The sequence below is a fragment of the Saccostrea echinata genome, unplaced genomic scaffold (genome assembly GCF_033153115.1).
Source record: "Saccostrea echinata isolate AGI-Se365-2 ecotype Australia unplaced genomic scaffold, CSIRO_AGI_Sech_v1 ptg000030l, whole genome shotgun sequence".
Taxonomy (NCBI): Eukaryota; Metazoa; Mollusca; class Bivalvia; order Ostreida; family Ostreidae; genus Saccostrea; species Saccostrea echinata.
The window spans coordinates 17,521,603-17,549,258 of record NW_026889779.1 but is presented as its reverse complement, the minus strand read 5'-3'; the positions used below and the strand labels follow the sequence as shown (position 1 = coordinate 17,549,258).

The 27,656-nt window shown below is 31.5% G+C and overlaps 1 protein-coding gene across 2 annotated transcripts; it reads right to left on the bottom strand.

Moving 5' to 3' along the window:
• Window positions 1-117: 117 nt before the first annotated feature.
• On the bottom strand, window positions 118-8,542 carry LOC133197450 (fibronectin type III domain-containing protein 2-like). 2 transcript variants are annotated; one of them, XM_061333496.1, is made up of 8 exons: window positions 8,091-8,542; window positions 5,438-5,752; window positions 4,855-5,148; window positions 2,438-2,734; window positions 2,036-2,230; window positions 1,742-1,834; window positions 1,229-1,627; window positions 118-408 (listed from the first exon to the last, which is right to left on the bottom strand). In XM_061333496.1, the coding sequence occupies exons 1-8, from the start codon at window positions 8,395-8,397 to the stop codon at window positions 404-406; spliced, it is 1,905 nt and encodes a 634-aa protein (XP_061189480.1). In that variant the 5' UTR covers window positions 8,398-8,542; the 3' UTR covers window positions 118-403. The 2 variants fall into 2 exon arrangements, with proteins under 2 accessions (XP_061189480.1, XP_061189479.1); XM_061333495.1 differs by having other exon boundaries at window positions 118-1,627.
• Between the last annotated feature and the right edge of the window lie 19,114 nt (window positions 8,543-27,656).

Below are 27,656 nucleotides of genomic sequence, written 5' to 3'. Positions count from 1 at the left end.
TGATGCTAATGAATGTACATGTATATCTCGCTTAATTAACTGTAAGCCATATACTTGTATGTATGTATTCATTGAAGAACATTTTAGTGTTGCGAAATCAAACAACAACAAATCTGCTTAAATTTAAAAAGTGATTTTATTTTCATCTGATCCAGAGCTCAACAATGCACCAAATATCATAAGCAGATCTCTCTTTTTTACAAGATATATTCGGTAATTTAATAGTATAGTTAACTCGTTCATGGGTATAATTGTGTCTGGCTCAAGTCAGATAACTCCACATAATATTACACTCTCGGATTTACATCACCAGTAGATTATTATACGTGTCTGACATCATTTGTAGAATAAATGAAATTAATGGGGTAATTTTCAGACTCCAGAGAAGTTAATGATTGGATGATTACCCTGAAAAAATAACGTCAAAATCAGATTTCAATACCATTTAAAGCAATGTTGTATAAGGTCATGCAAAAAGAAAATCTTGTTGCAAGCACATATAAATACATTGACTCTAAAACTGTATATTAAAATCAGTTTTCATTTTTGTTAAAGCTAGAATGCGTATTTTTTTTAGTGTAATTCATATTTTCGAGGGAGTGTTAGTAAGTGAATTATAATCATATTAAAAGTATTACAATAATATATTTGGTACTTGATGCTGCAAAGCGACATGAAAAATTTGTATGTAACCTTTATATTTTGTAAATCATTTTTAAAAACTCATCGTTTGATGTTTATATTTACATTATTCATTTCTTTTTTTTATTACTATTTAACCTAAACAGTTCATCCGTGTGACGTCATGTTTTCGCTTCAAGGGCATAAAATTTTGAAGAGTTTCACAGGGAAAACTGAGAATGCTAAATTAGGCCAAAAATAGTCTTCGAGGTTCATTTTAGCTTCACTTTGATTACGCTGAAACACGTTTACATATGGTAGTTTATGTTTTAGGGCTATTGTAAAATGTATTACTAACTGCAAGATATAATCCTTACACACGTCACAAAGAATGATTGTTGCTGCAACCCAAGTTGAAAATGTTTTATATGAGTTCTTTTCATTACATGATGTGTTATGAATTTTTGACATCAATAACTTTTCGAAATTTTGATACATCATATCTAGATCTCTCTAGCTTAAGGCCTAAAATTTTGTGAAAAACCTCCTGGCTGCCCTGGAATCATGGGCTGAGACATGGAAACAGCCGGCCCAGGCTGTTGGTTACCTTGCATTCGAACATTGCCACTTTGAAATGGATTCTGTCCTCCCATCATGGCACCGTTTGGACCTCCCCTATTCATGGGCTGTCCCATATTACCTCCCATGGGATTTCCGAACGGATTTATCGGAGGGTACTGGGGTTGTTGTCGCCTACCGGGTTTGCCTTGTACAACGACAATAAATGAGTTTTCTGGTTTGTTGACGATGATTTCTGTCATTAAGGAAGTAGGATCGGCTATTTCCTTCAACTTCCATCTACCACTGTATACCCATTCAAACTTTCTGTATAGAATATCGTATCCTTTCACGGGTTGAAGAGGCGGATCCCATTTAACTCTCAGCATTGTGGTGTTGTTTTCTCCCTTCACACGATCGACAGTAACATTTGGTGGTACTATAGTCTCTGTGAGTACAACATGATTGAGAATTAATACTTATCCGATTATATAGATACATGTATCAGAATACAGTGGAACAAGTGTATAGTATAAACAACAGATACTTCGGTAGGTCTTACCTCGTTTTGGGGTTTTGCGAACCTGAATAGCTGGTTCTCCGAATCCAACATTATTAACAGCATAAAGTTTAAATTCGTGAACTGTGTCGTCATCTAAAAAAAATTAACCATAGAGAAAATGAGATTAGAAAAATTAAAGACGTACCATTGCAAGATTATAATTGGAGGGGCAAAAATACATTTTGTTGAAGAATAAAATTCACTGCAAAAGCATTCACAGAACTTTACGGTGAGGTGATTCTGATTTCAAAGAAGTGGGAAACTGTATAGGTAAGAAATGAAAAAGCCCTGTACCTAAGAAATCGGAAATCCATCTTAATCTGGTTGGATCAATTTTTTCTTTCCTCAAAGCGCCGTTTTTAACTCCCCAGTGTAGTGTGTAGTTTACCAGAGGTCCGTAAGTATGTTGTGGGGGGATCCATCTCATTGTCAGTTGTGGAGGATCTCCGCGGGATAATTCCAACTGGACACTTCTGGGAGCTGTTGGCACTGTTTAAAGTAAAGAGATTTATTTATATGACATTATGTTACATATTATTATTTTGTACATTACGGAGGGTAAGAATAATATTTAATATTTGGCCAAAAAAAGTTCAACAGTTTTTTAAAAAAAGAAAGAGCTGTAATTTTTGGTCACTATTATGTAAAATTTTCCCAGAAAACTCGGTTGTTGAACAGAAAATGATATATTACTACCATCAGCCTTTGTTTGACACATGACTACAGCTCCGCCTCCTCCGAACGTTTTTCTGGTTCTTGAAGACGCTTGAAAGTAATAGACAGTAGCGGGTTCCAGGCCATCGATAACAGCTTGTGTCACCGTGGCATCCTTTGACTTATATAGATAGAATTCTCTGTACCTGCTATCTGTGTAGTTTATGTTATATCCGCGGATTATACCGTCCGTGGGAAGAAGAATAGGTGGTTCCCATGTGAGAATGACCGCTGTTTTATTCAGAGATGTACAATTCAAGTTCAGTGGATGAGGTGGGTCTGTAAAAAATATATGTGGTTATCGTGTGATAATCGATACAGAAACAGAAAGCAAAGTCACCAGTTCTTAACAATCTGTGATAAAATATCCGTTTGAAATTTTATAATACGGTGTTTACATGAGTCATTAAATGCATGCATGTGGCTGGCAAGCATGGGTCTTTGCATTTTTGTACATAACGAATAATAACTCTGTAGGTAACAAAAGTAAGCTCAGGCTAAATTATTTTATGTTTCGTTTGCAGATAATTTCATTATATTCTTTATTTATATAACAACAACACTAACTAGAAATCCATCTATTTTTTTCAGATAAAAATATTATTTGGGATGGGTTGGGGCACTTAAAGTATGCAAAGATTTTATGCTTAGTTCAAAATTCAATGGGATATTAAAAGTGAAATGTCATTGGATCATTCATTGGAGATTTTTATGAAGTGTCACTATAGGTGCCATTCAAAAGAGATATAGATAGATCAGATCACACGATTACATTAAAAACTTAAAAAAATCATGTTCGATAATTAGAAAATACAGTCAATCTTATACGACAACTCGTCATATTGCAATGTATTGGAACTTTAAAAAAAATTAAACTCATCGATCAAACCCGTTGTATTTTATTATTAGATCACCGTTTATGCACTCGGCGCGTGGACTTTCTGTATCGCATTCACATCATAAATTTTAGTACGTTAATGCTACGGCACAATTTTTTTTTTTAATCGTAATGCAAATAATTTTCAAGTTACCAATTATCGATGGTCTATCTTAATATTCAAGAGAAGGATACACAACCTCGATAAACAAGTTGGTAGTTCAAACAAAACTGACTGCAAAGTATTTAGAGTTGCTCCAATAATTCACTGTGCATTTCAAATATGTTCAGAAGAGAGCACCCAGTTTACATTAAGTTTTAGTTTCTAAGTAGTTCGCCCTTAGGTAAGTTGCTTGACTTCTTTTTTTTAGTTAAGAAAAAATTAGATGTAGTTTCTATATATTTTCGTAAGTGTAACAAAAGAATGGTAGTGAAAATATGTTCATTCTTTTCGATCACATTGTAACGGTATAAAATTTCGAATAGCATTGCCTGCTGTAGTACCACATGAGCTTCTTTGAGACCTTAAATAATTGATATATAGATGCCAGTATGAAATCTCGAATCCAGTTGACGTATTGGCTGTATAAAACAGGAGGTGCGCTGTACCGTGTTGGAGGAAAATGGCAATTTTATTATAATGAGTATTTTGAATGATTAAAATTGTTGCATGGTTTCCCTGGCACTTGTACAATAGACTGCATCATGGATGAAGTGTATGGAGATAACAAACAGTATTCAAGCTCAAAAATCCATTAAACAATACATATTTTGGAGCAGAGCAAACACGGATCTCTAAAACATCAGAGGTGGAATCAGGTGCCATGCAGGAGTGAGCATCCCCTGCCGACCGGTCACACCCGCCGTATGCTCCTTGTCATGATCGGGAAATAACGGAAAAATTGAAAAAGTTACATGGCGAAATAAATGGATATACTCGTAAAGAATTTCTGTTCTTGATTTTTGATGCAGAGTTTTATTTTGTATAAATTGTTTTTACGTTCAGCAATTATACTACGGTTAAACTTGTATTATAAAGATGTGACTATGCCAAAATCTTGCCTATTATACTGAAACTTTCAGTGCCTTTATGTAAATTCAATTGGTTTAAATGTCTAACCCAGTAGTTGTCTAATCCGGCGAAGTTCTATTGAAGCAGTGATGTCCGGATTACACAAATTTTACTGAATGTTTATAGACTTAAATGGTATACAGGGTTATTTTCGCCCAATGTTATTTTCGCCCTTTCACACTTTGCAAACAATTTTGCCTGTTTTTTTTTAAATAAAACGGGGCGAAAATTTCCCTGTATACAGTATATGATAGTATTTTTTATGTCGTAAACTGATTTCATCGGACGGCAGGCAACAAGATAATCCAGAACGATGTCCTTTTCCATCACAAGAAAATACTTCTTTAGACTCGGCAATATAGGATTTCATTTCAAATGCTTGTATGGGAAGAAGGTGCCCCTTTGAATGATTTTTTACTCCCTAACATATTTTTATAAAGGTTAACTTACTGAAATCAATCGTGAAGACCTCCCTTGGTATACTCCTGTCACCCTCTCCGTTGTTTGACCGAGCTGCTACTTGCATAACGTACCGGGTACCTTCAGACAGATCACTGACATAGAAGTTAAGTTTCATTTTAGGTTGCTGAGATACAACCTCCATCATTTCAGTAGCATCTCCATCTTCTTTATAGTAAATTACGTAATCAGTAATTCTTCCGGCGACTGCGGGGGGATCCCATTGCAAGTACACGGTGTTGGGATTTTTGGGCTCGATGACCATAATCGTTGGTGCGCTTGGAACTAAAAAAAAAAGGTTTGGAATTTATATCGAGTGATTCTTGAAGTTAAATGTAGATGGAGAATTAAAGCCGAAACAGCTATGATTAGAAGTATTGTTTCCACATAAGTATATGTACAACTCAAACATTCTGATTCTCGATACGATGCCATGCAAGCTAAAAATTTAGGTACTGTAACATTTCCAATAACGATATTTTAAAATGATAATATATTCATTAAAGAAATAAATTAAAACTTAGTGTTTTAAATTATATTTCAATATTATGGCAACTTTGTAATAAACACTTACTGATATCAGGAGTTTCCACAAATTCTGGGGCACTAGAAGATTCAGAAACAATGCCAGCAACGGTTCCAATACGGACTTGGTACTTAGAACGTGGAGCTAGATCCGTAATAGAAGCACTAGTCTGGGTAGAGTCACAGATCCTGAAAACAACCTCTCCCTGAGGCTGATACCCTGTCTCGTCAACAGCGGAGAAGTACACCTTATACTGAAGATTGTCTGGGACGGGGTTGGGAGGATCCCACCTAACAACGATGGAGGACACATTGTCCATTGTGGCCGACTCCACAACGACATTTGTAGGTGGAGGGGGAGGGGCTGAAAATAAAATAGAAATAGTCGTTTAGTTAGATCTTAGTTTTTTGTTTTTGTTTTTTTTTGCTCGTTCCCAGAAAACAGAAGCCCAGTACAGATCCATTTTAGTCTACATACATGTACATGTATTTGCCTCAAGTTGGTCCTTTTTTTTTTTTTTAATTTGAGATAGGTAATTTCTAAAGTTCTTCTGAAGTTTTTGATAGTTTTTCCTTAAATTTGACTAGATGTACAAGTAACTAAATTATTTTTTATATTAAATGAAAAAAAGTACAATGGGCAATGGACAGACTTCGTCACAGCGAAATCTGGCAATAACTTCTACTTCGTTTCAACGCAAGGAATGAATCTAACAACATCAAATGATTTTTTAGACATATAAATCCTCGCTTACTATTAATTAATGCAAAATAATTCAAATCTTTGAAACAGCGAGTTTCTAGCCGTATAGAAAAAGTGCATTATAATTCTATAATAATGACATTTCTCATAAATTGCTTGGGTGCAAGGTCGAGATATTAGTGCAGTTAGAAAAATAATGCATTTAAATTCATAAATTGTTTTAGTTTTTCATGTTTTACTTTTTTAAATTTGTTAATTTAATTAAATGCATTTTTCACGAGAGCGAAAATGCTAAATTTTACAGGAAATTCTGCTGTCCAAAGAAATATAATTACAGGTATTATAAATGAGCTCCCTCTAATTCTCTGCTATTTTAAGACGATCTGAGGTGTGAAGAACATGACTTGATATAAGAGATTTCAAGTTTTTGGACAAAACATTACATAACTTGACAGAAGTTCTGTTGCTTCGTGACTTTTATAATAAATTTCTCCAGAAAATTTACATATTACACAATGCACCTTGTATCAGGATATATATTCACAATTAAGAAACTATAAACCCATTGTAAATCCGATTTTATCGCGTTTATGAAAGAATTATCTTATGCTAATGACAAACCAGTTAATCATATTAACTTTAAATTGCTAATCGAATGTCAATTTTTTAATACATTTTGTCAAGTTTGTCACGCGGGAAGGGTTCTGTTTTGTGCTGAGAATTTATAATTAATATACTTCATGTGTAGGAAATGTTCAATTTTCCGACGCATTCATTTGACAAGCAGAGTAATTAAATTTATGTAAGCAACGAACGTTCATTGTAATTATTCATCCACTCAAAATAAGAAAACTAAAACATTAATTAAGAATATCCTTTAAAAGTAAATGAAAAAAAAAGTTTATCGTAAATTGTTCATTTTAGGTGTTTAATTTGTTGTCAATTTGATATAAACTAAAGTTTATTAACGAATATCTTATTAGGGTAATATACACCGAAAGCTGGTACCAACAGTGTCACGACATTTACTTTGCCTGTTTGATCATAACATTTCTTATCAATGACATCCTTAAGAGACCAAATTTCACTTACGAAAAACAATTAAGCCCTGATGTTCCCCTGACATTATCATTTGTCATGAACCCGAGGCAGGCGTGCGTTTTGCCTGTAGGTCTTCCGAAATCGGATGTTATTTCTTGTGTTAACATACTTTACATTAATACTGTGATGACATTGTTATGGGATAATCTATGTAACATATAATTAACAAATAATTTTTATCATAATTATTCTTTTGGTTTATTTCCTATTTATTCATTTTTTTTTGTTTTACAAAAATTCACTGAATATGTTTTTTTTTTAAAATTAGGTGTAAATTTTTGAACTCACAATCGTATCTCTTGACATCTGACGTCATATATAGTCTAAAAGACAAACAGAAAACAAAAAGAATGCCTAATATCCATAAAGAACAGTATTTTTTTTTCAACCCAACACCCCCCCCCCCCCGAAAAAAATTCCAGATAAGTGGAAAAAATTATGGTTGAATTGATACTTAACATTTTTGAAGTATAAATACAGGGGTCGACGCTTCTTTTAGGGTTGAATTTTATGAATGTTAATTAGCTGTGCGGGACCTTGGTCCGTAAAGAATGTGTGGCCATTTTAGCAACAGAGACAATTATAATACGCGTCGTAAATCACGGAAATAGACACATTCCTGACCAAAATAAACAACGCTGCCTGGAAGATTAAACGTTTCCTGTTCTGCTTTTAAACAAAGAATTGTTCAAATGAAGAAAATGTTGTTTTATAAGAATATACTTGCTTGAAAAGCGGGTATTTAAAGTATATCTTCCATCAAGACCAAAATATTATCCACAAAGATTTCCCTCGATAGTTTTATGATCCAAACAATGTTGCTATTAGGCCATGTGATCCTCGAGTTGAAGTTATGTCCCTTTAAAGAAAAATAACAACAACATTGATGTGCACTTACTGGCTTGTGGACAGTTGGGATTTGAAGATCCCATACGCATCTGCAGTTGTGCAGTATTATCTTCTAGGGATTTGAGTCTAAGTTCAACCTCCTCAAGGAAGCTTGAATATACTGCATTAGTATTAACAGGAGGATTGGGGATGTTTTGTCCCAATTCAGCTTGAACAACAGCTTGTAACATCTGAGCATTAGCTATAATGTTTTTCAAATGTCCATTGATGGCTAACAGTTTCTGTTGTTGCTGAGCCGACAACTGATGTACACAAACACAGATTGTCACTATAGTTAATCCCAGAGAATTCCACATTTTGGAAAGTTTTTTGATGTTGCTGTTAATCCTTTAAAAAATCGATAATAATTTTTATTTATATAAAACAAATTAATTTAAAAACCGAAATTAAATGTCCAGTCCCCTATGAAGAGCGCCTCCTTTTCATCACCGGAACTGTTTCTGCGCTCGTGCTTACTACTTTTGTCGATTCTTGGTCTCTGTGTAAAAATATATGGTAGTTGAGTGACGTTAAGCGTCCTCATTTGGTATTCCGGTCTCCTGAGCACCTTAGGCTATTTAGGAAAAAAGAATAATAAAAGACATTAAGAGGTGTAACAAAAGTGTGGTTAAGCCCATTTTAACAAGTTTGGAATATGAGAATATAATAATGATTAATAAATACTTTGTTTCATAATAACTTTGTAGAGTTTTCAGGTAACAAAATATTTTAATATCAGGACACTACATTGAGATGTATGAAGTTTGTTAATTTTCTTCTAGTAAATTGATGTTTTCTTAGAATTTCGTTGAAATTGTTTTTAGTTCAATGAATATTTGTGCATATTTTTAAAGAAAATCGTTATTACTGTTTTCCTATGAATCCTCTCTCTCTCTCTCTCTGTATATATATATATATATATATATAGTTCTAAATTCATTGATAGATTGTGTGGTCAAAATGAAAATGCTAGAGATCGGTATTTAAAAAAATATCAGTTTGTTTCCTCAAAATTTTGTTGACGAATTATGAAGTAATTAACTTGCACTAATTTGTATGCAATTGCAATTAATAATAGAAAAAAATTAGTGCATTTTGTTGTCAAATTTATATAATGAAACATGCTGTGCTGACAACCCGTGATAGATGTTTATGTTGTAGTCTAGCATTAACTTTGAGAAAATGCTGTACATGTGTTTAAGCAATTACTTTATCAGTAGATTTGCATACAGTTGAATCAACTTGTCTTCGTTGTTTATTTTAGAGTTCTTTTAGTTTTCTCGGTAAAAGTATGCTTTAGAACTCCAAATAAATTTCAAATATTTTACAAATCTATTTACATGTATAAATTTCAGAATATAGCTTTTACATCGTCAATTTTCCCTTTTTATCTAGCAGTATTCCACAATCACCGGTACAAGTTGTTGATGTCTCCCAACTGACTTGATGTCCAAGAGGTACTCTATGTACGATCAATTTTTATACAGAGGCAGGCTAATGACAAATAAGTTGATGTTACAGGGTTTCAAACTATCTTTTTTAAAGTCAGCATCTCTCAAATTCTGTTGTCGATAAAATGATCTTGTTTGCAAATACAAATTATCGGTGGGTCGTATTTTGACTGACATGTGTCCCACCAATAGTTAGGCCATTGTTTTATATCATTTTGATTACAGATTAATCCGTTTCTCCCATTAATACAGAGGGCTTGACCGGTCGACAGGGGATGCCTACTCCTCCTAGGCACATGATACCACCTTTGGTGTTTCCAGGACTCCGAGTTTTTTTTTTCGTACTATTCATGATTTATTTTCTTCATTGGATTTACAAGATTGAGTACTGTTCGTTATCATCAATAGCGGAGGAGGTTATATTAATACAGTTTGTTCAAACTACATACGTTCAGAGGGCTGAAGGGCGAAAGAGAAATCAAGATTAATAAGGCAAGTATAAAAAAAATTCAGAAAATAAAGTAACAATTTGTTAAAGTAATTGCATATACATATTTACTTAAGATTTTCAGTTCAATTTAAAGACATGATTAATTTTTCTTGTTGTTTTCTACTGGCACTGATGTTCTCATTCTTTGTGTTACAGGTATAATTCTTATACTTTTTCATACCTTTTCTACATCCAGTCTTAGATACTAACATCAAATTTTGTGACTTTTTCACTTTCAGGTTATATACAGGCTTTCCACGTCGTTCTTGGCAAACAATCATTCCTGGCAATGTTTGTTATAATTGAAAAGTGTGACCAGACGGAAAGAAATTTCAAAGGTAAAATAATTCAAGAGTCCTGAGCTTTTTTAAATGGTGACAAAACTTTATTTCTATTATGAATTCTGTCGATGAATATGAAAGAAGATGGTCTAAATATGAAAGAAGAGGACTTCAACACTTTGTCAGAATGGAAAAAACGTTGTAGAAGAATATTTAAAGATCGTATTAGACAGCTAAAAGGCAAAATTCCTACCATCTACTAATATCCTTCCGTTTTCAGTAGATTACAACTGCATTTAAGAAGAACTTGGCTTTACTCCACAACTTATAATATATGCAGTTCCCTTTCAAAAGATGAAATTCTTCAAAATTACGTTTAGTTTTAAATACTTTCTAACATTCCAGTCAAGGGAAGTAAATTTGATTGACCATACATATATTATACTTCAAAGCTTCATAAAAATCCTTACAAAGTTACATTGCAGGGTCCAGTAAATGTTCTATCAAGCTCCTATATTTTTACTCCTCGCAAAAATATTAACTGCTGCGAAGGAGAAACCTCTCATACTTTGCTACAACATATTTAAGAAATGATGTTAATCAAATGTGAATGCTTAACAACTCCAAAGAACTTTTAGAAAATTTGAAATTACAAACTTTTTTTTCAAAAAAATCAATGACCTCAGAACATATGACTTTTCAAGTCTTTATGCAACCACTCAGCCAGATTAAAGACCAGGGCTTATGACTAAGACCAAATGTAATTTTGCGAATAACTCTCTCTTTTACATTAATTTGAAATCGTTTAAATCTTTTTAAAAAGAATGAAAAAAGATATTTTTATGCAACCAATATTTCAAGGTTTCATTATTTTTGCAAAATTTTACAATAAACTTAAGGTTTTGGTCTTCGTCGTAAGTTCTTTTCTAAAATGGGCCCCTGGAGTTTTTGACCTCATAGACAAATCCTTCTTTTGTAAAATTGGTGCTCGGAAATTTTATTTCTTATGATAGGTCATCTATAAATTACTATTTTGAAAATCATTCCGATTCTAAACAAAAGTACTTTTAAGTTGATTTTAAAAAGATGCAGGAATTTCACATTCACAATATCAGTTTGGTCTTTGGAGACCAGGTTTTCCGAAATGTGTTGAATTCATATACCACTTATTGTCCCCCTTCATTAGCCGACCTATTTTTAAATTCTCATTCATAAACTTCTACATGAATAGAAGAATACTCTTGCTGTGGCCAGAATTTGGATATAAGACGTTTTATTAACTTTCATTCATTTGTCCACTCGATATATCCAAGTGAACTCTAAATAAAAGATTCCAGAGTCAGCCACATCTGTTTCATATTTCGATGTTTAACTGAACTACAGACGTTGTTGGCCAATTCACCACTTAACTATATGTCAAATGGGATTACTTCAGCTTTTCCATCGTTAACTTTCCGTATTAATTTCACCATCACCTGCAAATGGTGTTTAAGTCTCCCAACTGATTTCGTACACACGAACGTGTTCTTAGAACGATAAAAAAATCAAACCGAAACAGGCTACTGACGAATAAGGTGATGATACACGGCTATCAACAATATTTAAACAATGTTTAAAGTTAGAATTTCAAAAATTTTATTGTGGTTATACATGTACATGTAATGATTTTGTTTGCTTGCAAGTATAACGCATCGTTGAGTCGTATTAAGACCGACTTGTTGCATACCAATTGGTAAGTCATTGTTTATATAATTTTGAGTTTTTAGTTCCCTTTAGTTATTCAAAAATGCATGATACTGATGTTTAAGTTTTGGAGTTTTAATTCAAAAATGGCCGCCGTTGCCATGAAAATATAAAAGGATAACTTTCTGAAAAGTCAGGGATTTTTCCAAATTTGAAATTAGTGGTAGCTTACTCTACATTAATTGACATATGCAATTGCTTACACTAGTTCAGATTCGGTATTCTGTATAGTTCTTGCTGTAATGGAATTTGTGCTCTTCAAATCCAAGTCAACAGTACATTTTTAAAATTTCTTTTCATACTTCAATTAATTAACAGTTATAATATTTGGAGGAGGAACATTTCTAGGAGAGGGGATTATTTCATGCAAACTCAAACCACTTCACTTAAAGCTGAAATATGGTTTGGTAATATAATCATAGATTGGGATTTGGAACCAGTAATAGATAATTTTTTTAACTGATCTAGAAAGTAAAAAAAACCATGTAGTGACGATTTAATATATGTCCAAAAATATCTAAGGCTTATTAAGAAGATCATGTTAGTGGCCATGCATTAAAGTAAAAACAACTTTGGCTGGGTTGCTTTGTTTATTTTTTAAATTTTGTGTAAATTTTCAAAAACAAAATTAACATATACGTATTGTCTGATTTATGTATGAAACATGTGCATTTATCTTTTGTACAATTGTGGTTTTGATTGCTTAATAATGCACATCTTTGACCTCGACATTCTTCAAAATGCAAATATACCTATCATATATCGTAAAATAATGCAATATTAAAGGTTGAAATAATAATTAATTAATTAAGAAATTAATTATTTTAACATTAATTTAAACACGATTCTAGTATTGTGGATTAAATGGGAAAAGGTAACAAATTACGACTTTCAACATTTTTAGAGGTTATTATATTTTTAGGTTTACTTTTGAATAAAATACAACCAAGCAGTATTATTATATGATTGAATAATTTCCCTCTTTCTGATTGGCTGAGATCCAACAATGTTAGAAAAATACTACGTTATATTGACCTACACGTGACCTTCCAGGTCAATATAAGGAATTATTGCAGGTCAATATAATGAATCACGTGACCTTCCAGGTCAATATAAGGAATTATTGCAGGTCAATATAATGAATTATTCCTGTTCCATTTTTTCATGTTACAATGTGTTCTTGTTGAAATTTCTCGTTAAAACTCTCAATTAAAGCAAAAAAAAAAAAAAAAAAAAAAAAAAAAAAAAAAAAAAAAACAACAAAAAACAGTCTTGTAGGAGTTTGCTATCATTTAATCATATAATAAAACAGTTATTGCTGGGTTTTTTTGAGGTCAATACGATGATTTAGACACCTTCGAAGTACAATATTCACCTCGCCCTTCGGGCTCGGTGAATATTGTACTCCTCAGGTGTCTAAATCATCGTATTGACCTAAAAAACCAGCAATAATTGTATATTAGCATATTTGTCCATTTTCGGTCCTGTGGAATATCAGAGTTTATACCTAGGACAATGAATATCAAAGTTTCCGAAAGTTTCAGTCTCGTTAAATTTCAATGATATACAATGATTCTCAAGTCCAACCGTTTCGCAAAATCATTTCGATGCGTTTTCCTCTGTATCTGTTCTGCATAATTGATATCGTAGATTTGATTGCTAGCATCAGCTGTAATCAGTTAAACGAAAATAAAGTCACTTTTTCTATAGACACAGTCGTTAAAACATATGTTAATCAAGTCTCTCAAGAAAAAGCTTAAATAAAGAAATGTTTTGTGACAATATTATCATTTTTTAATGTTTGTTTTTGTTTTTGTTTTTTTCTTCATTTTTTTCTATTATTTTGCTTTTTGTGTGTACTTGTATGCATATTTATCTTGAACTATATTTAATCACACATGGAAATTAATGTTTACTCGAAATAACTTTTAAGAACACACTGATCTATACTACTCACAATTAAACATAGTCATAATTGGAACATTTTTTGGTTCGTTTCAAAAAGGTTAACAAGTACCATACGTTAAAGATTAGATGTTCAATACAGGTAAAGAATCTGTGTTAGTTTATAGTGCTTTAAATGCAACGAGTTCTGCATACAAATTTGCATAGCATGTTATTCAAATTATCTGCACTTTGAATCGTAAAAATATATAAAAATGCTTATGAAAATTAAAAAAACTGGAAATTCTATTGACTAGGGATCATTAACATGCAGTATTGAGTATACGTAGTCAGTGTATCAGAATTTTTCTAGGATTATCAAGTGTTTATAACTATTCAGTTTTTTAATGAGTATAATTTTCAATTATTAATTTATGTAAAATGATTTTTAGAAAATGATAAATTCAGTTTGAATCCCATTTTTTTTATGTAGTTACCTAGCAACAATTTGAACTCCTCAGTTCTTCAATGTGAAGAATAGATACGTACATTAACTTCTTGACGTGGCTTTGATCAAACTCTTCCAATTTATTGTAAAGAGATGAAGAAAAGGAAAACGAATATCAGCTGATGGACTCCATACAAGGTCATGAGATGCAGAATTGTTGTCGATAAAGCCGAAGAGAGTTTGTAATGGGGAGCAGTTTTGGAGCAGGTCCTTTTTGCAAGTCATAAGCTCTAGCTCGACCAAACTTACAAGAATAATGTATTTAGGGATACTTAAAATTCTTATGAAGACTATAAGGAGAAAAAGGTTTGGTGTAAGTCGTAAGTTCTTTCATAAAAAGGTGGTCTGACTCGAAACTTTGCACTTTAGTTATCAAATATTTGAAGGCAACAAATCCGGTTTTAAAACAAAAGGCATCAAAAGCAACTGACATCGGGTTGCTATTTTTAAAGATTTGTATGATTTACTGGTAATATCAGAATAGGTCTGGTCACATAGGAACTGGGTTCCCGACTTCAAGAATTCAGTCTCAGATTTGAAAATAAAGGTCAAAGTATCAAATATTAATGAAACATTATTGATATGTTAAATTAAAAATATAACAGGAAGCGTTATACTTTAATAATAACGAAGTTAAATGTCTTCACTCTGTAGTAAGTATATAAATTTATAGTAACTGTAAAGGAATTTCTCATATTGATACAGCAACATTTGCTCATAAATTTTCATGAATATCAACAAAGTTCAATTTTTTAAAAGTTAATTCATTCCATTTAAATTTAAATGTTCCCTGAAATTTATTTTTAAAGGTATTTTATTTAAATTTGAACACTATAAATGAATGTAGTAAACAAGTTTCTGGAAGTGACGAGATGGAGCAGTAGCTTATGTAAATTTTTTACTTTTAATGATTTATTGTGACCTTCCTTGTCTGCTAAAATTCATTAAAAACCTTGCTTGACTAAAAATATATCTATGTTGTGACACAGAAATGAGGGTCAAACTAATATCTACGATTTCTTTCAGAAAATATTATTTAAACTATAAAATTGCAAACTCTATGAAGATTTTTTCGTTTACTCTTTTTTTCTTTTTGCAATTTTATCGACGTTGTTTATTCTAACTCGTAAATCGTTGTCTGCAATTTATTAATAATTCAGTAGAAGTCCTCACCTTTCCTTTGTGTGTCTTCGAATAATGCTACACTGATAATGAATCTCAAATTTCAATTGAATAACTTCGGTTAACAAATGTCAGTTGGATTTATATTTACATTAACAAATCATGTTTTGTGTATTGTTACGTGAGGAACGATTTCTAAATTTGGAGACTAAGAACTACGTATGGTAATTAAGTCGTGATTTTTGTTAAATGAAATATCAAACCATGCATCTCAGTCAGAGAAGGTAAAAATCAACCACAATTGCAATGACATTTACAAATTTAAGCTTTTTTTGAGTTATAAAGACTTGATGTTTGTAAGCCTAATTTGAGAATCTCGCATGTAACGTTAGTAATTTCACATCCTAATGTTTTTACCAGCTTCTGAACACTTGGTATTGCGGTTATTCATGATAGATGAACATAACCTTCATTGACGGGACTAGAACTGATAGATTTATTTAGACCCTCCTTTATTCTCGTCTCCAGGACAATACAAAGTCATTGTTCTTACTACTCAACTCATATATCTGTATCACTATTTGAAACCCATTTTTATAAAGAAAGATATTTACTGATAAATATTAGAATAAACATAAATCAGTGGTATTTAGAGAAGTAAAAGTATTTTGGGTCTGAAAAAATTATTTTGAATGTGTAAATTAACATATATTGAGTTTAAAGAATGTCAGGAGTTCCAACAATTAGTAGGGCAAACTGATATCCTATTGTATGTCATTTTGCGGGTGATGGTTGGATGGGTGTAAAGACAAATGTAATTTATCTTAACATATATACCCATCCAATCAATTAAAATTTACCTTCTAACAATCGTCCAGATGTAAGAATGGCATCAATGATACAAATATTAAACGAGCTAGGTTTTTAAGTGGTGTTACAAAGTAATTTACCTGTACTTAGTTAGGCGGATATAGTATCAAGTTGTGGTATACATTAGGCGTGATCACATTCATTTCATTAAAATCCAGATTTTCAGATTATACCTTTAACTTCATGATGTTGAAGAAATTAAATTTGCAATATTGATTGTTGAAATTTGAACTTTGCAAGACAACATTCCTTATAGAAAAGATATGTCCGAGTAAAAAAACATTAGCATTATTACATATAACTAGGGATGTCAAAATATTTATTTTCTTTAGTCGAATATTCGATTGCATTATTCGAACGATAGTCGAATATATTCGAAACTTTTTCGGAAACTAAAATTTTATTTGAAACTTCACTGGTACATCACATATTTAATCCCAAATCCCCCTTTTTTAAATTGATTAAAAAGTTACAGCAAAAGTTACACACAGATGTTCACATGGACTTAAAATGTGGATAGCGTGTTTATATCTATTTAATAAAGACTTCTAATTTCTCCAAAATGTAGGATTTCACCGTCAATCATGTTCATAAATTGGTCTGTAAAGTCGGTTTTTTAGGAAGCATAAAAAATGACTGTGTGATATATTTTTTTAAAGCTTACTAAAATGATGGGGGCACATACGGTGCCCTTGATAATGTTAAATATTTGAATATACTTTTTGTACCAATTATCAAAATGTCTTTAAAATATGTGAAAGGATATTGATTTTATAATAATTATCGTATAATGGGTACATGGTACGAGATCAAGTCCAATTAATAGTTTTACAAAGAAAGCGCAGTATGGCGAGATAATTTTATTATAAAAACAACACATTAATTGACAATAATTCACGCGGAAGTGAAGCGTTTCTAATCACTGTTCTTTCTACATGAAAAGTCAGCAGTTTTTAATGAAGAAAATTATCTTATCGACTGTGTCTGAGGGAAGACGGTTTCTCAATTTTAGGATGAGAATTCCAACTCTTTATCACTCTTTTATTGAATTTATTTTTTCGAATGTCGTTTCGTTATTCGATCGTCGGTCCATTCGACTGATGGTCGAATAGTCGACTATTCGTTGACATCCCTACATATAACATTAAAAAAGCTTATTTACAGACATGTTTTTGTATTCATATTAAGCAGAATTTATTCAAAATCTTTTGCTTAAAAAAAAGAAGTCTCTTGTCCCGAAGTGTTCAATTCGACATTTAGTTATATCGACAACGTTTCTTCAGTTAACAATATTCATTTTCATTTCTACGTTGATTCGATATATTCCTTTGAACTCGAAGTAAAGATAACCACAGTCTGACACTTCTGTTTCATATTTGGATATTTTACTAGAAAAATACATTGTTGCTACATATCGAGTTTATTTCTCCCAATTCATTCGATACGTAAGAGCATGTTCTACATGGGTGAATTAAAAAAAATGACCACCAAACTGATTTTTTTTGGCAAAATTCAACTACTTTTAGCATATTTTTCACTTATATCATCATATTGCAAATGCATTCTAGTTTAAAATCATGAAGTGGCAATAGAATAGACAATTGGATTAAAAAGTTTCAGAATTTTTATTAGTAAAATTTCTTTTGAAAAAAGAAAATATCATTACACCTTAAAAGACTTTCTAAAATACATAATCACAAGAAATTATAGTTTTTTATGCTTCAAAATGGTAAAAGGGGTATAAATGATTAAATCTAGACCTTGAATGACTATCTTCTCTTGTACATGTGACAAAAAATTGGCTTTTTGATTGTCATTTTACATTATTTTTTCAATTCTGGTTTGAAAAGTTTTAATATGAAAAAAATATGAAGCAATAAAATTACCCAAAATTCACTTTTTGTCCAATCAAGTCATTTCTTTAAATCTAAGCCAAAAAATAATTGTTATATACAAGTTCTCTTACAAAAAATACTAGATTTTGAAGTGACCCTGTGTTATAATATTGTGTTGCACTCCTGACATCTGATATGTATTTTATTTAACATTGTTTTAAAAATTATAACACACAATATCCCATTCTTACTTTGTAAATCAATATGTCGAGTTGATATTTTTCATCGTTTACAGCAGGTTTTTCATATTTTGAAGACCTTAAAACATGATTATTTGCAAAGTGTAATATATATAAATTGTATTTAAATTATATGTGAAATGATGAAAACTATTCCCTGAATTGACCGTAAAATTTCTGTAATTTGTTGATAGACATAGTGTTCTGAACATCAAATAGTATCAAGCATTTTTTTCTCAACTTATTTTTTAGTAAAGATAGTTAAAAAGCATCGGTAATTATGAAGCAGTTTTGTTGCACTCCTGACTGCAGTAAAGTTTAAAATTAAAACCATAGAACACAAAAATTCATAAAGTGTTGGCAACATCAAGTGGTAATGAAATTGCGCAATACTTATAGTCCAATACTTCATAATTAAAACAGATGAAAGTATTTAAAATTCGCATTTTACCTGGAATTATACCATATTTTATGCCAAAAAACTAGCTTAAATGTATATTTAGAAGATAAAATGTATTTTAAAGCATATTTTCCTTTAGAGGACAAACACGGTAACTCACCAGAAAAATTCTACTCATCATTTTTTCTTTATTTTTATTCTTATTGGATGATTTATAATTCTAACATATTTGTTGCACTCCTGACCAAAAGCATTGGGACCTTTAAAGTAGAATTGTGAAGTGAAAATTACATAAGAACTTGTTCTGTTGTTTCAGTGAAGTTGAGGAGGAATTACTTGAATTTTATGACAATGTTTTAGTGTGTTTATTTTTTACGTTCATTAAAAAAATCACAAAAAAGAGAAAAACACATCTGAATTGATAAAGTTGAAAAAGGAAGGATTTTAATAATAAAAACTGTCAATAATTTAGTATAAATTATACAAAAAGATCATTATTGATTAATGAATACTTCTAAGCATGAATAGAAGTGTTTTCTTCACACAACTTGAATCTTTAAAAAAATGTGTTGCACTCCTGACCATAGAAATATGGATATGAAGCACAGACAGATCCTGTAATTGATAAATCTATTTGGTAAAAATGTTCTTTGTGTCTTTATTTTCCAAAATAAAAATCAGAAAATCATATAATGATAACAGTTTTTTTTGTGCTTGGGATCAAAACATCAAATTTTGTACTCCTGACATTTTTGGGTATGCACATATACTTGACTCTCATTAATGCTGCTTGTGATTTATATGACATTTTTAAGTTTTAAAATGTATATCAGTTATTGTTTTACACTTCGAAAATTCTTTTTTTCTTAATTTTCATTCAGAATTTTACAATTGATGTTTTTTTATGGCAACACTACATTTTTTCTGTTGCACTCCTGACATGGTATAACATTTTTTTAAACATCAGCCATGACCACAACTTGATTAAACAAAAGTTACTACAGTCCACATTTAAAGCTCAATACTTTGAATATTATCAGGAAAGTCTTTATTTTCAACATGAAGCATTATTTTTTATTTCACAGATCTCCAAAAAATATTGAAATTTAAAAATGTCACAAAATGGTGTTGCACTCCTGACAATTTTAGCATCATTTTTGGGCATAACTTTTTTGTTAATCGAGATATCAACGAGATATTTGGCAGGTATTTAGACACTCTCTAAAGACTTATGCTGAGACATAGAAATCTATTTTCATTGCCTGTATTTTTAGTGTGGGTTGATAAATATGCGTTTGGTCATTTTTTTTAATACACCCACATATGAACAGTTTCCAAAACGAGGCAAGCTACTGACAAATGAGTTGATGATACAAGTATATCAACAGTGCCGTTTGAAATCAACATTTTGCAAATTCTATGGTTTATACAATGACCTTGTTAGCAAATACACTCTATTGTTAATTCGAATATTAACTGACATTGCCATAGAAATTAGTAGACCATTATTTTCACATTGCTTTAACGGAATTTTTCATTTTCCCAATCATGACAAGGAGCACACGGAGGGTGAGGGGGTCGACTGAGTATGCTTACTCTCCCGTGGCACCTGATCCCACCGCTGATGTTTTTAAAGGTTTTTGTTTGCTCTGCTCCAAATTTGTAATGTTACAATGAACTTTTGAGCTTGATTACTGTTTGTTATCTTATCTTTGGTATTTTATCAAGCAAAATGTTATGGGCTTTAATGTACAAAATGCATATACGTTTGTATTCAACAAAATTATTCTTGAAAATGATTGGGGTAAACTGTACCGGCCATTGTATAAAAACAGAACTATATCCTACATTATTGTCCTTTTCTTGTAAGAAGGAATGGCATTCGTCCCAACCAATCTAGTTGTTTAGAATTGCAGCAAATTGTCTAGAAATGGTAATTCAGCTTACAGTTAGTCAAAGAAAATATATTGTGTCACCTGTTAGTTGCAACAAAATAAATTAGAAAAAGAGAATAAACGCCTTTTGAAACGCCCTATTCACATCACGCATTCATGACTGAATGGCGCGAAAGAGTCATTCTGTCTACTTTGGTATATTTACAAGACTGAGAGATATTCATTACCTTCACACATACTTGCATATATCAACTGTTTTGTGAAATATCGGATTTCAGTTGCATTATGACTATCTTCCGAAATATGTAATATTTGTTTTTCTTTAAATAAAAGTATAGCTGGTTTAAAAACTGAAATATGGAGGTGAAAAAATTGAGCGATGAAATGCAATTTTAACCAATAGTAAAATACTTGCTTGGGGTTAAGTATAAAAAAAATTAATCAACGTAAGCAAGTGACAACTATTAACAGGAACGAAAGCTTTCCAATCATGAGAGTATTATGTTTTAACCACAAATCTCGACACTAAAGATTTTATTATCCTTATAAACTGCTCCTTTAAAACCAATTGATCTTTAAAAAAAAACAACTTTTGTTATTTCAGATATTTGGCAGGTACTTGTACTAAGCAATTTTTAGCCATCAAACTGTGGTTGCAACTGTTTTTCCCCAACATTAATTTCATTAATGCACTGTTCTTGTTCGAATTGATAAATGTAAAGAGGTTAACCTTTGCATTTTAGACGGTGAAATATATTTCTTTTTGACAAGAATGCCTTATTACGTTGTAAATGAATGCTACTGTCATGCAAATTATGGTTTCGTTGTGGATGAAATTTTCGAAAAAAAATAATGATATTTGTTTAAAACTTAATAAGATAAAAAGAAGACTTGAACAATTTATTTGTAGAATGTTTTTCATGCTTCAGCTAGCTTTTAGCCTATCCGAGTCAATGTATGCCTTACATTTTGCATTATACGTATCTATATTAGTATTTATTTAACTTTCTCATCTCCACAATTTCACAACTAATGGGACAATTTCGGTCAACCTTAGTCCAGAGTATTCTTTTGTGGATAAATGGACAGCAGTGGGAAATAATTTTCTAAGAACCACTAATAACTTGGATGAAAATGTTTTATGCAGAATTAATATAACCCGTTTTTTAAAAAGATATTCAAAATTGGATTCATAATATTTAAACAAAAAAGCAAGAAAATGATGTTAAAGACAATGACTATAAGTCATGGTGGAGACCTACAGCGGGTTAAAGGTTAATTAATTCAATGAAGTAATTTTAATTCAGGTTCCTAGGATAAAGGTCAGAAGAGGCTGTCCATACTTAAGTATTTCTTAACTTGCACCAATGACATAACCCCCCCCCCCTCCCCTAAATAAAATAAATAAATCCATTACAGAGATGACTCACTTACAAAACTTTGATGTCAGAAGCAAGTAAGATTTTCCTATAGCTGTTTTGAATATTCATACGACAGTACGACATTACCTTTGTTGCTTTATACAGATTGTCTTTTTTAAAAAAATACATGTTCTCCGCTGTTAAACTTTGGACAAAGATGACATATCTCGGACAAATTTGTGTTAATCTTATGCATGATATGCATAATGTTTTAAAAGTTTCATTTCTTTCTCGGATATTATGTTTGTCAGATGCTATTTTTGTCAGACACTTATGTGACCTATTGCTAATTGTTTTCGTCCGTCGTTTGTGTCTTGAGATACGCAGTGTCCGTAAACTTTTGAACAGTTTAATTTTTTTAAAATACATTTCAAAGACATCTTTTAAAATATTCTCTCTATATACAAATTTATCAGGCAAACTGTTTCCACGATTATAATAAATACTTAGCCCTCTACCTGAATTGTGAAATTCATGGTCCGTAAGCCTAAGATTCAGGTCCCAAGGAGGGCTAAGTTGGCCATTTATGGAAAGAATATTACACCTTAAATTTTGTTCATTACTCTTGGACATTTAACATGCAAAATAGTTGCATGCTCCACTGAACAGCTACACCTTTACAAAATAGTGATATCCTTCGGATCCAGGAATCAATCCCAAGGCGGGACTAAGTTGTACATTTGTTGAAAGAACAAAGTACGGTTTCAATACGAATCTTGCCCTGTGTTTTCTAAAAAAAAAAGAAAGTGATGCAAAAAAAAAAAAACTCATGCTTTCTGAATCATTGAAATTCCATGCAGAAAAATAATACAAATCATTTTTCTCACATGACCTTCCAAATGCTAATTGTGACGTCATAAACTTGTGCAATTTCCCGTATTTTCTTAAAAAGTTGCAGAAGACACCAATTTTCAATGGAATTTTCTTTCAATAATATTGTCCACAGGTATCGCCCACAAAGATTTTGAGATATGTGATTTTTCAAGGAAATTTACACAACATATTTGAAAATTAAAGGGGGCGGCGGCTCTGGACACTATTTTCTTAAGGAAATTAACCCTTGAAATGGGTCATTTTGAAGCTTTTTCTGTTTAAAATAGAGAAAATGCATCAAATTAATGACGTCATATTTCTAGAATGGCACTTCTTTCCTGATTTATCACAGACATATACTCAACTAATATTTAAGCCAGTTTCAAAACTTTTTTTGAAAACATTAGATTTTTAGGGCACAATAAAGCTAAAACAGTACCTTCTTCTTTATGAAACACGTACATTGTATATTATCTTCTGTTCCTCTGAACTTTAAGAAGACACGCTGCATGGGAAGTATTGTTTACTTAATTGTAATTTTTTTTGTCGTACGAGTAACAAATTTTAGTTCCAAGTAAGACAAAAGTAGTCATAGCCTGAGAAATTCATGATACTCAGGTGACCACCAAGGCCCATGGGCCTCTTATTTTCTGTCTGAAAGGACCAAATTTATTTTGATGATACTTGGGGTGCACAATTTACCTCTAAATAGGAAATCTAAGCAAGAAAACTAAAATTATCTATCTTTACATTCTACGCAATGAATCCTTACACTATATTCATAGAATTATTTTTTTAAAAAAGTATTCATTTGCATATGCTTCTGCAAATCTAATGATTCTTATTTGTCCCAAGGTACATTTCTCATAATTTTTATTGGAACCTTAATTTTTTTAAAGATCTACATGTATTTTAAACAATTGAAGAAAAAGGACAGGATCCATATTTTGAGCTAGATATACTTGATTCAAATCAAATCTTTCTCATTTTAATTTACAACTTTTCTTTAAAAAATTATGGAAATCTTTTCAAATCTTTTTGACATCTTTTATAAGCAGACAAGAAGAAGGACTATGAGCAGACAGACATTGGAATAAACAAAACCTCCCTCCGACTTCATTAAGAATATGTGATCCTCAGCCAGGAAGGATAACTCTTTAATTTATTATTTTATTTAAAAAGTCCTAAAATAAAGCTTGAAATTGGGATCTGGATACCTATATTTTTCTATCCTAAATCATATCTGTAGATAAATTTTCAATTAGAAAATGCATAGCTGGTGTTTTTATTCGCATTTCCTGAAAATATATTTGAGATTTGATAATTTTCCCTATATAATATGATTTACAATAATTATGAACTTTGAAGAAATGCCATGGGTAAATTCACGTTACTATGTGAAATTAGAGACATTTTTGTGAGCATTTTCCATTACTTAAAAGCTGATTTTCAGAACCTGAGGGTCGGACTACTTTAAAAACATTTTTTTTTTAAATGTGTCACCAAGTGCTGTAATTTTGATTCATTACATCTGTACATGTATTTTAATAAATTTCATTGAATGATTTTCTGGCTTAAATTTGAACCCAAATTGTGACCCATCCATTTATCCATTTATCATGATTTAAGCAGCATTAATTATAGCCTTCATATGAATTAATATTAGCATTATATTGTATTAATCAAATGTAGATACTAAATAATTTCAAAGATCGAACTTTCAAAAAAATTAATTTCACAAAATTTTATCTTAATCAATAGCATCAAAAGCCCAAATTCAGTTAAGTTGTGTTTATGACCATTTTAAAATGTCCACTAATAATGTAGAGAACATTTTCGGTGGTTTTCTGTATGTCTAATATTTGGATGAAAGATATTATAAAAAAAATGCATCGCCAACAGAAAAATTCGGCTCTGGTTGCAATAAAACACGAAGCTGTTGTAACGCAAATCACTGGAATGTAATTCACAAGACAGGTGATAATTTGGCCCTTAAAAATTACAGCATTCTCAAATCGTTATGATAAATTAAAGTGATAGTTTAAAAGGAATGATTTGATAACGTAGATCACAAAAACTGGTAATTTTGAATTTCATAGACTTTTCTGGGACTTTAAATTTGTTGCATTTGTAGAAGAAAATACATACTTTCTTATAAAACAATATATTTTCAACAAAGAATTATATAATTTAAACATCAAAGGTTATAGGGTTTCTTGGAAATTTAATTTCGTTACGTAGTTCACTGTACTTTTTGTGACAAGCAGATATAACATTTTTCATTAAATTAGCACTAATCTGGAAACTGCTTTTTAATACAGATTTTTTTTTATTTTACTTCTGCGATTTGAATTGATGAAATATGTTGTCAAAGATTATATATTTTTTCAACAAAGATGTAATTTTCTTTGCATATGGTCACTATGTTCCAAAATTGTATAATGATATATTTCATAATGAAATTTGTTTTGCAGGTTAATATACCTCTAATCTTTAAAATAAGACACTTTTTTTATATCAAGCACTAAAAAAACATCTTGTTTGGTTGCATGTGAACAAGAAAACTTAAGACTGGCACTACTTAACTGAATTTGAAAGCAAAACATATGACTTTTCAACAATATACACAACCCTTCTCCCAAGATCGATTAAAGACCAGTCTTTTTGAAATCAAACACATTTTCGTATCTTGTTATTTGTCATCTACAAATTTGCATAGATAAAAACCATTCTACTCACAAGCACTCCGTAGTTGATATAGACAATATCTACGCACCGTAGTTTTTGGAGACCAAGTCTTTCGACAATCTGGTGTAATTTTCGATGGGTACTTATTGTGTCCCTTTACTTTTACTATTAGAGCTAACTAAATACTCTTATGAAGCAGAATTTATTTAAAAAAAAAAATTCTTCATGAATATAGTTTTTATTGTTCTTCAATTCCATATTTAGATAGATCAATTAACGATATTTATTTTCATTTATACGTTGATTCGATATATCCTACTTAAAAGACACCACAGACTATCACATATGTTTCATATTTCGATACTTTACTAGAGAGAGAGACATTGATGGCAAAGTAAGTACTAAACTTTATGATAAACGTAATGACTTCAACTTTTCTATCATCAACTCCCCTTATCCATGTAGTAACAAATCATTATAACTGCATATGGAGCATATATCTCCCACTTGAATCGATACGTATGTTCTACGTTAAACAATTTGTAAGCCGAGGCAGGCTACTGAAAAACAAGTTTATGATACAGGGATATCAACAATTCAGTTTAAAGTCAACATTTTGCAAATTTTTTGGGCGTAAAATGACTTATTATAAATCTGTCATTGGGTCGAACGTTCACGTTTTTCAAACATATTGTAAGGCCATAATGTTAACTTTCCTACTGAATTTTCTAAGGATTTCTCCGCTTACCTGATCAAGAAAAGGAGCTCACGGTGGGTGTGACAAATCGACAGAGGATACTTACTCCTCCTTTACACCTGATTCCACATCAGCTGTTTTCAGGGGTCTATGCTTGCTCTCTCCCTCAGTTTGTTTAGTTGAACTTTTGCGTTTGATTTCCAATCGCTATCTGTACATTTTATTGACCAGTTTTATTCTCGTTGTACGTCAGACCTTTTTTATGTCCTTGTGTAGAAATCCATGGCATTGGGCCCCAGGGTGAGACTAAGCTAGTCAAATATTGAAAATACATTAGAATTCATCATATCTTTGAAAATATTCTTTTTTCGAGGACATGAAATGTATGATTGCAATAAGTACTCAAATTTTATCAAAATTATCAAAGTCATGTTCTTTGAGTCCAGCCTTCAGGCTCCAGAGTGGGGATAAGTTGGTTAAATCTTGAAAATACTGCACTCATGGACATCTAGCAGATAAACAGTTTGATTTTAATCAACACTAAGCCCTCTACCAAATTTGCAAAATTCATGACCCCTCCCCACCCGTCCCCGGCCTATGATCAGTCCCAAGGGTTGGGCAAAGTTGTTCATATTGAAAGTACCACACATCATTGAAAATCTTCCCATTACCCATGGACATCTAACAGGCAAACTGTTTGCTTGACGGTACATGTAATTAACACCTAGCTCTCTACAAAAAATATATAATTCATGCCCTCATCCAGGGATCAGGGTTCAGGGTGGGATTAGGTCTGTCATTTATTGAAATTTATCATTGGGTGTTCTTTAAATTCTTGATTCGGGACTTTTAGGAAATAAGTTGTTTGAATATGATTATGGAGTCCTCACCAAACTGTTAAATTTTCTCAGAATAAAATGTTCAGATGAGATCAAAGTATCATACTCTCAAAAACTCATGATACTCAGGTGACTGCCAAGGCCTATGGGGTTCTTGTTGCCAGCCTCATGATGACAATATTTATCTTCAGGATACCCACATACCACTATTCCTTTCCTCACAGGAAATTCAAGTAAACAAATAAAATTATCTCCCTTTAGGCCATTCCAATTTTTTTTTATTTGTTTAGCGTCAACCCTAAATTTGAAAACCTATCTTTCTATCCGAAAAAATCAAACAAAACAAAAGGGAAAAACACGAAACTAAAGAACATTTCTAGAATTTCTCATTATCATTTGA

Coding starts and splice junctions, on each gene's coding strand:
- LOC133197450 (XM_061333495.1), bottom strand. CDS start 8,397: ATGTGGAATTCTCTGGGATTAACTATAGTGACAATCTGTGTTTGTGTA. Junction 5,149..5,437: donor TGTGGAAACTCCTGATATCA/GTAAGTGTTTAT, acceptor TTTTTTTTTTAG/TTCCAAGCGCACCAACGATT. Junction 1,835..2,035: donor ATGGATTTCCGATTTCTTAG/GTACAGGGCTTT, acceptor AATTTTTTTTAG/ATGACGACACAGTTCACGAA.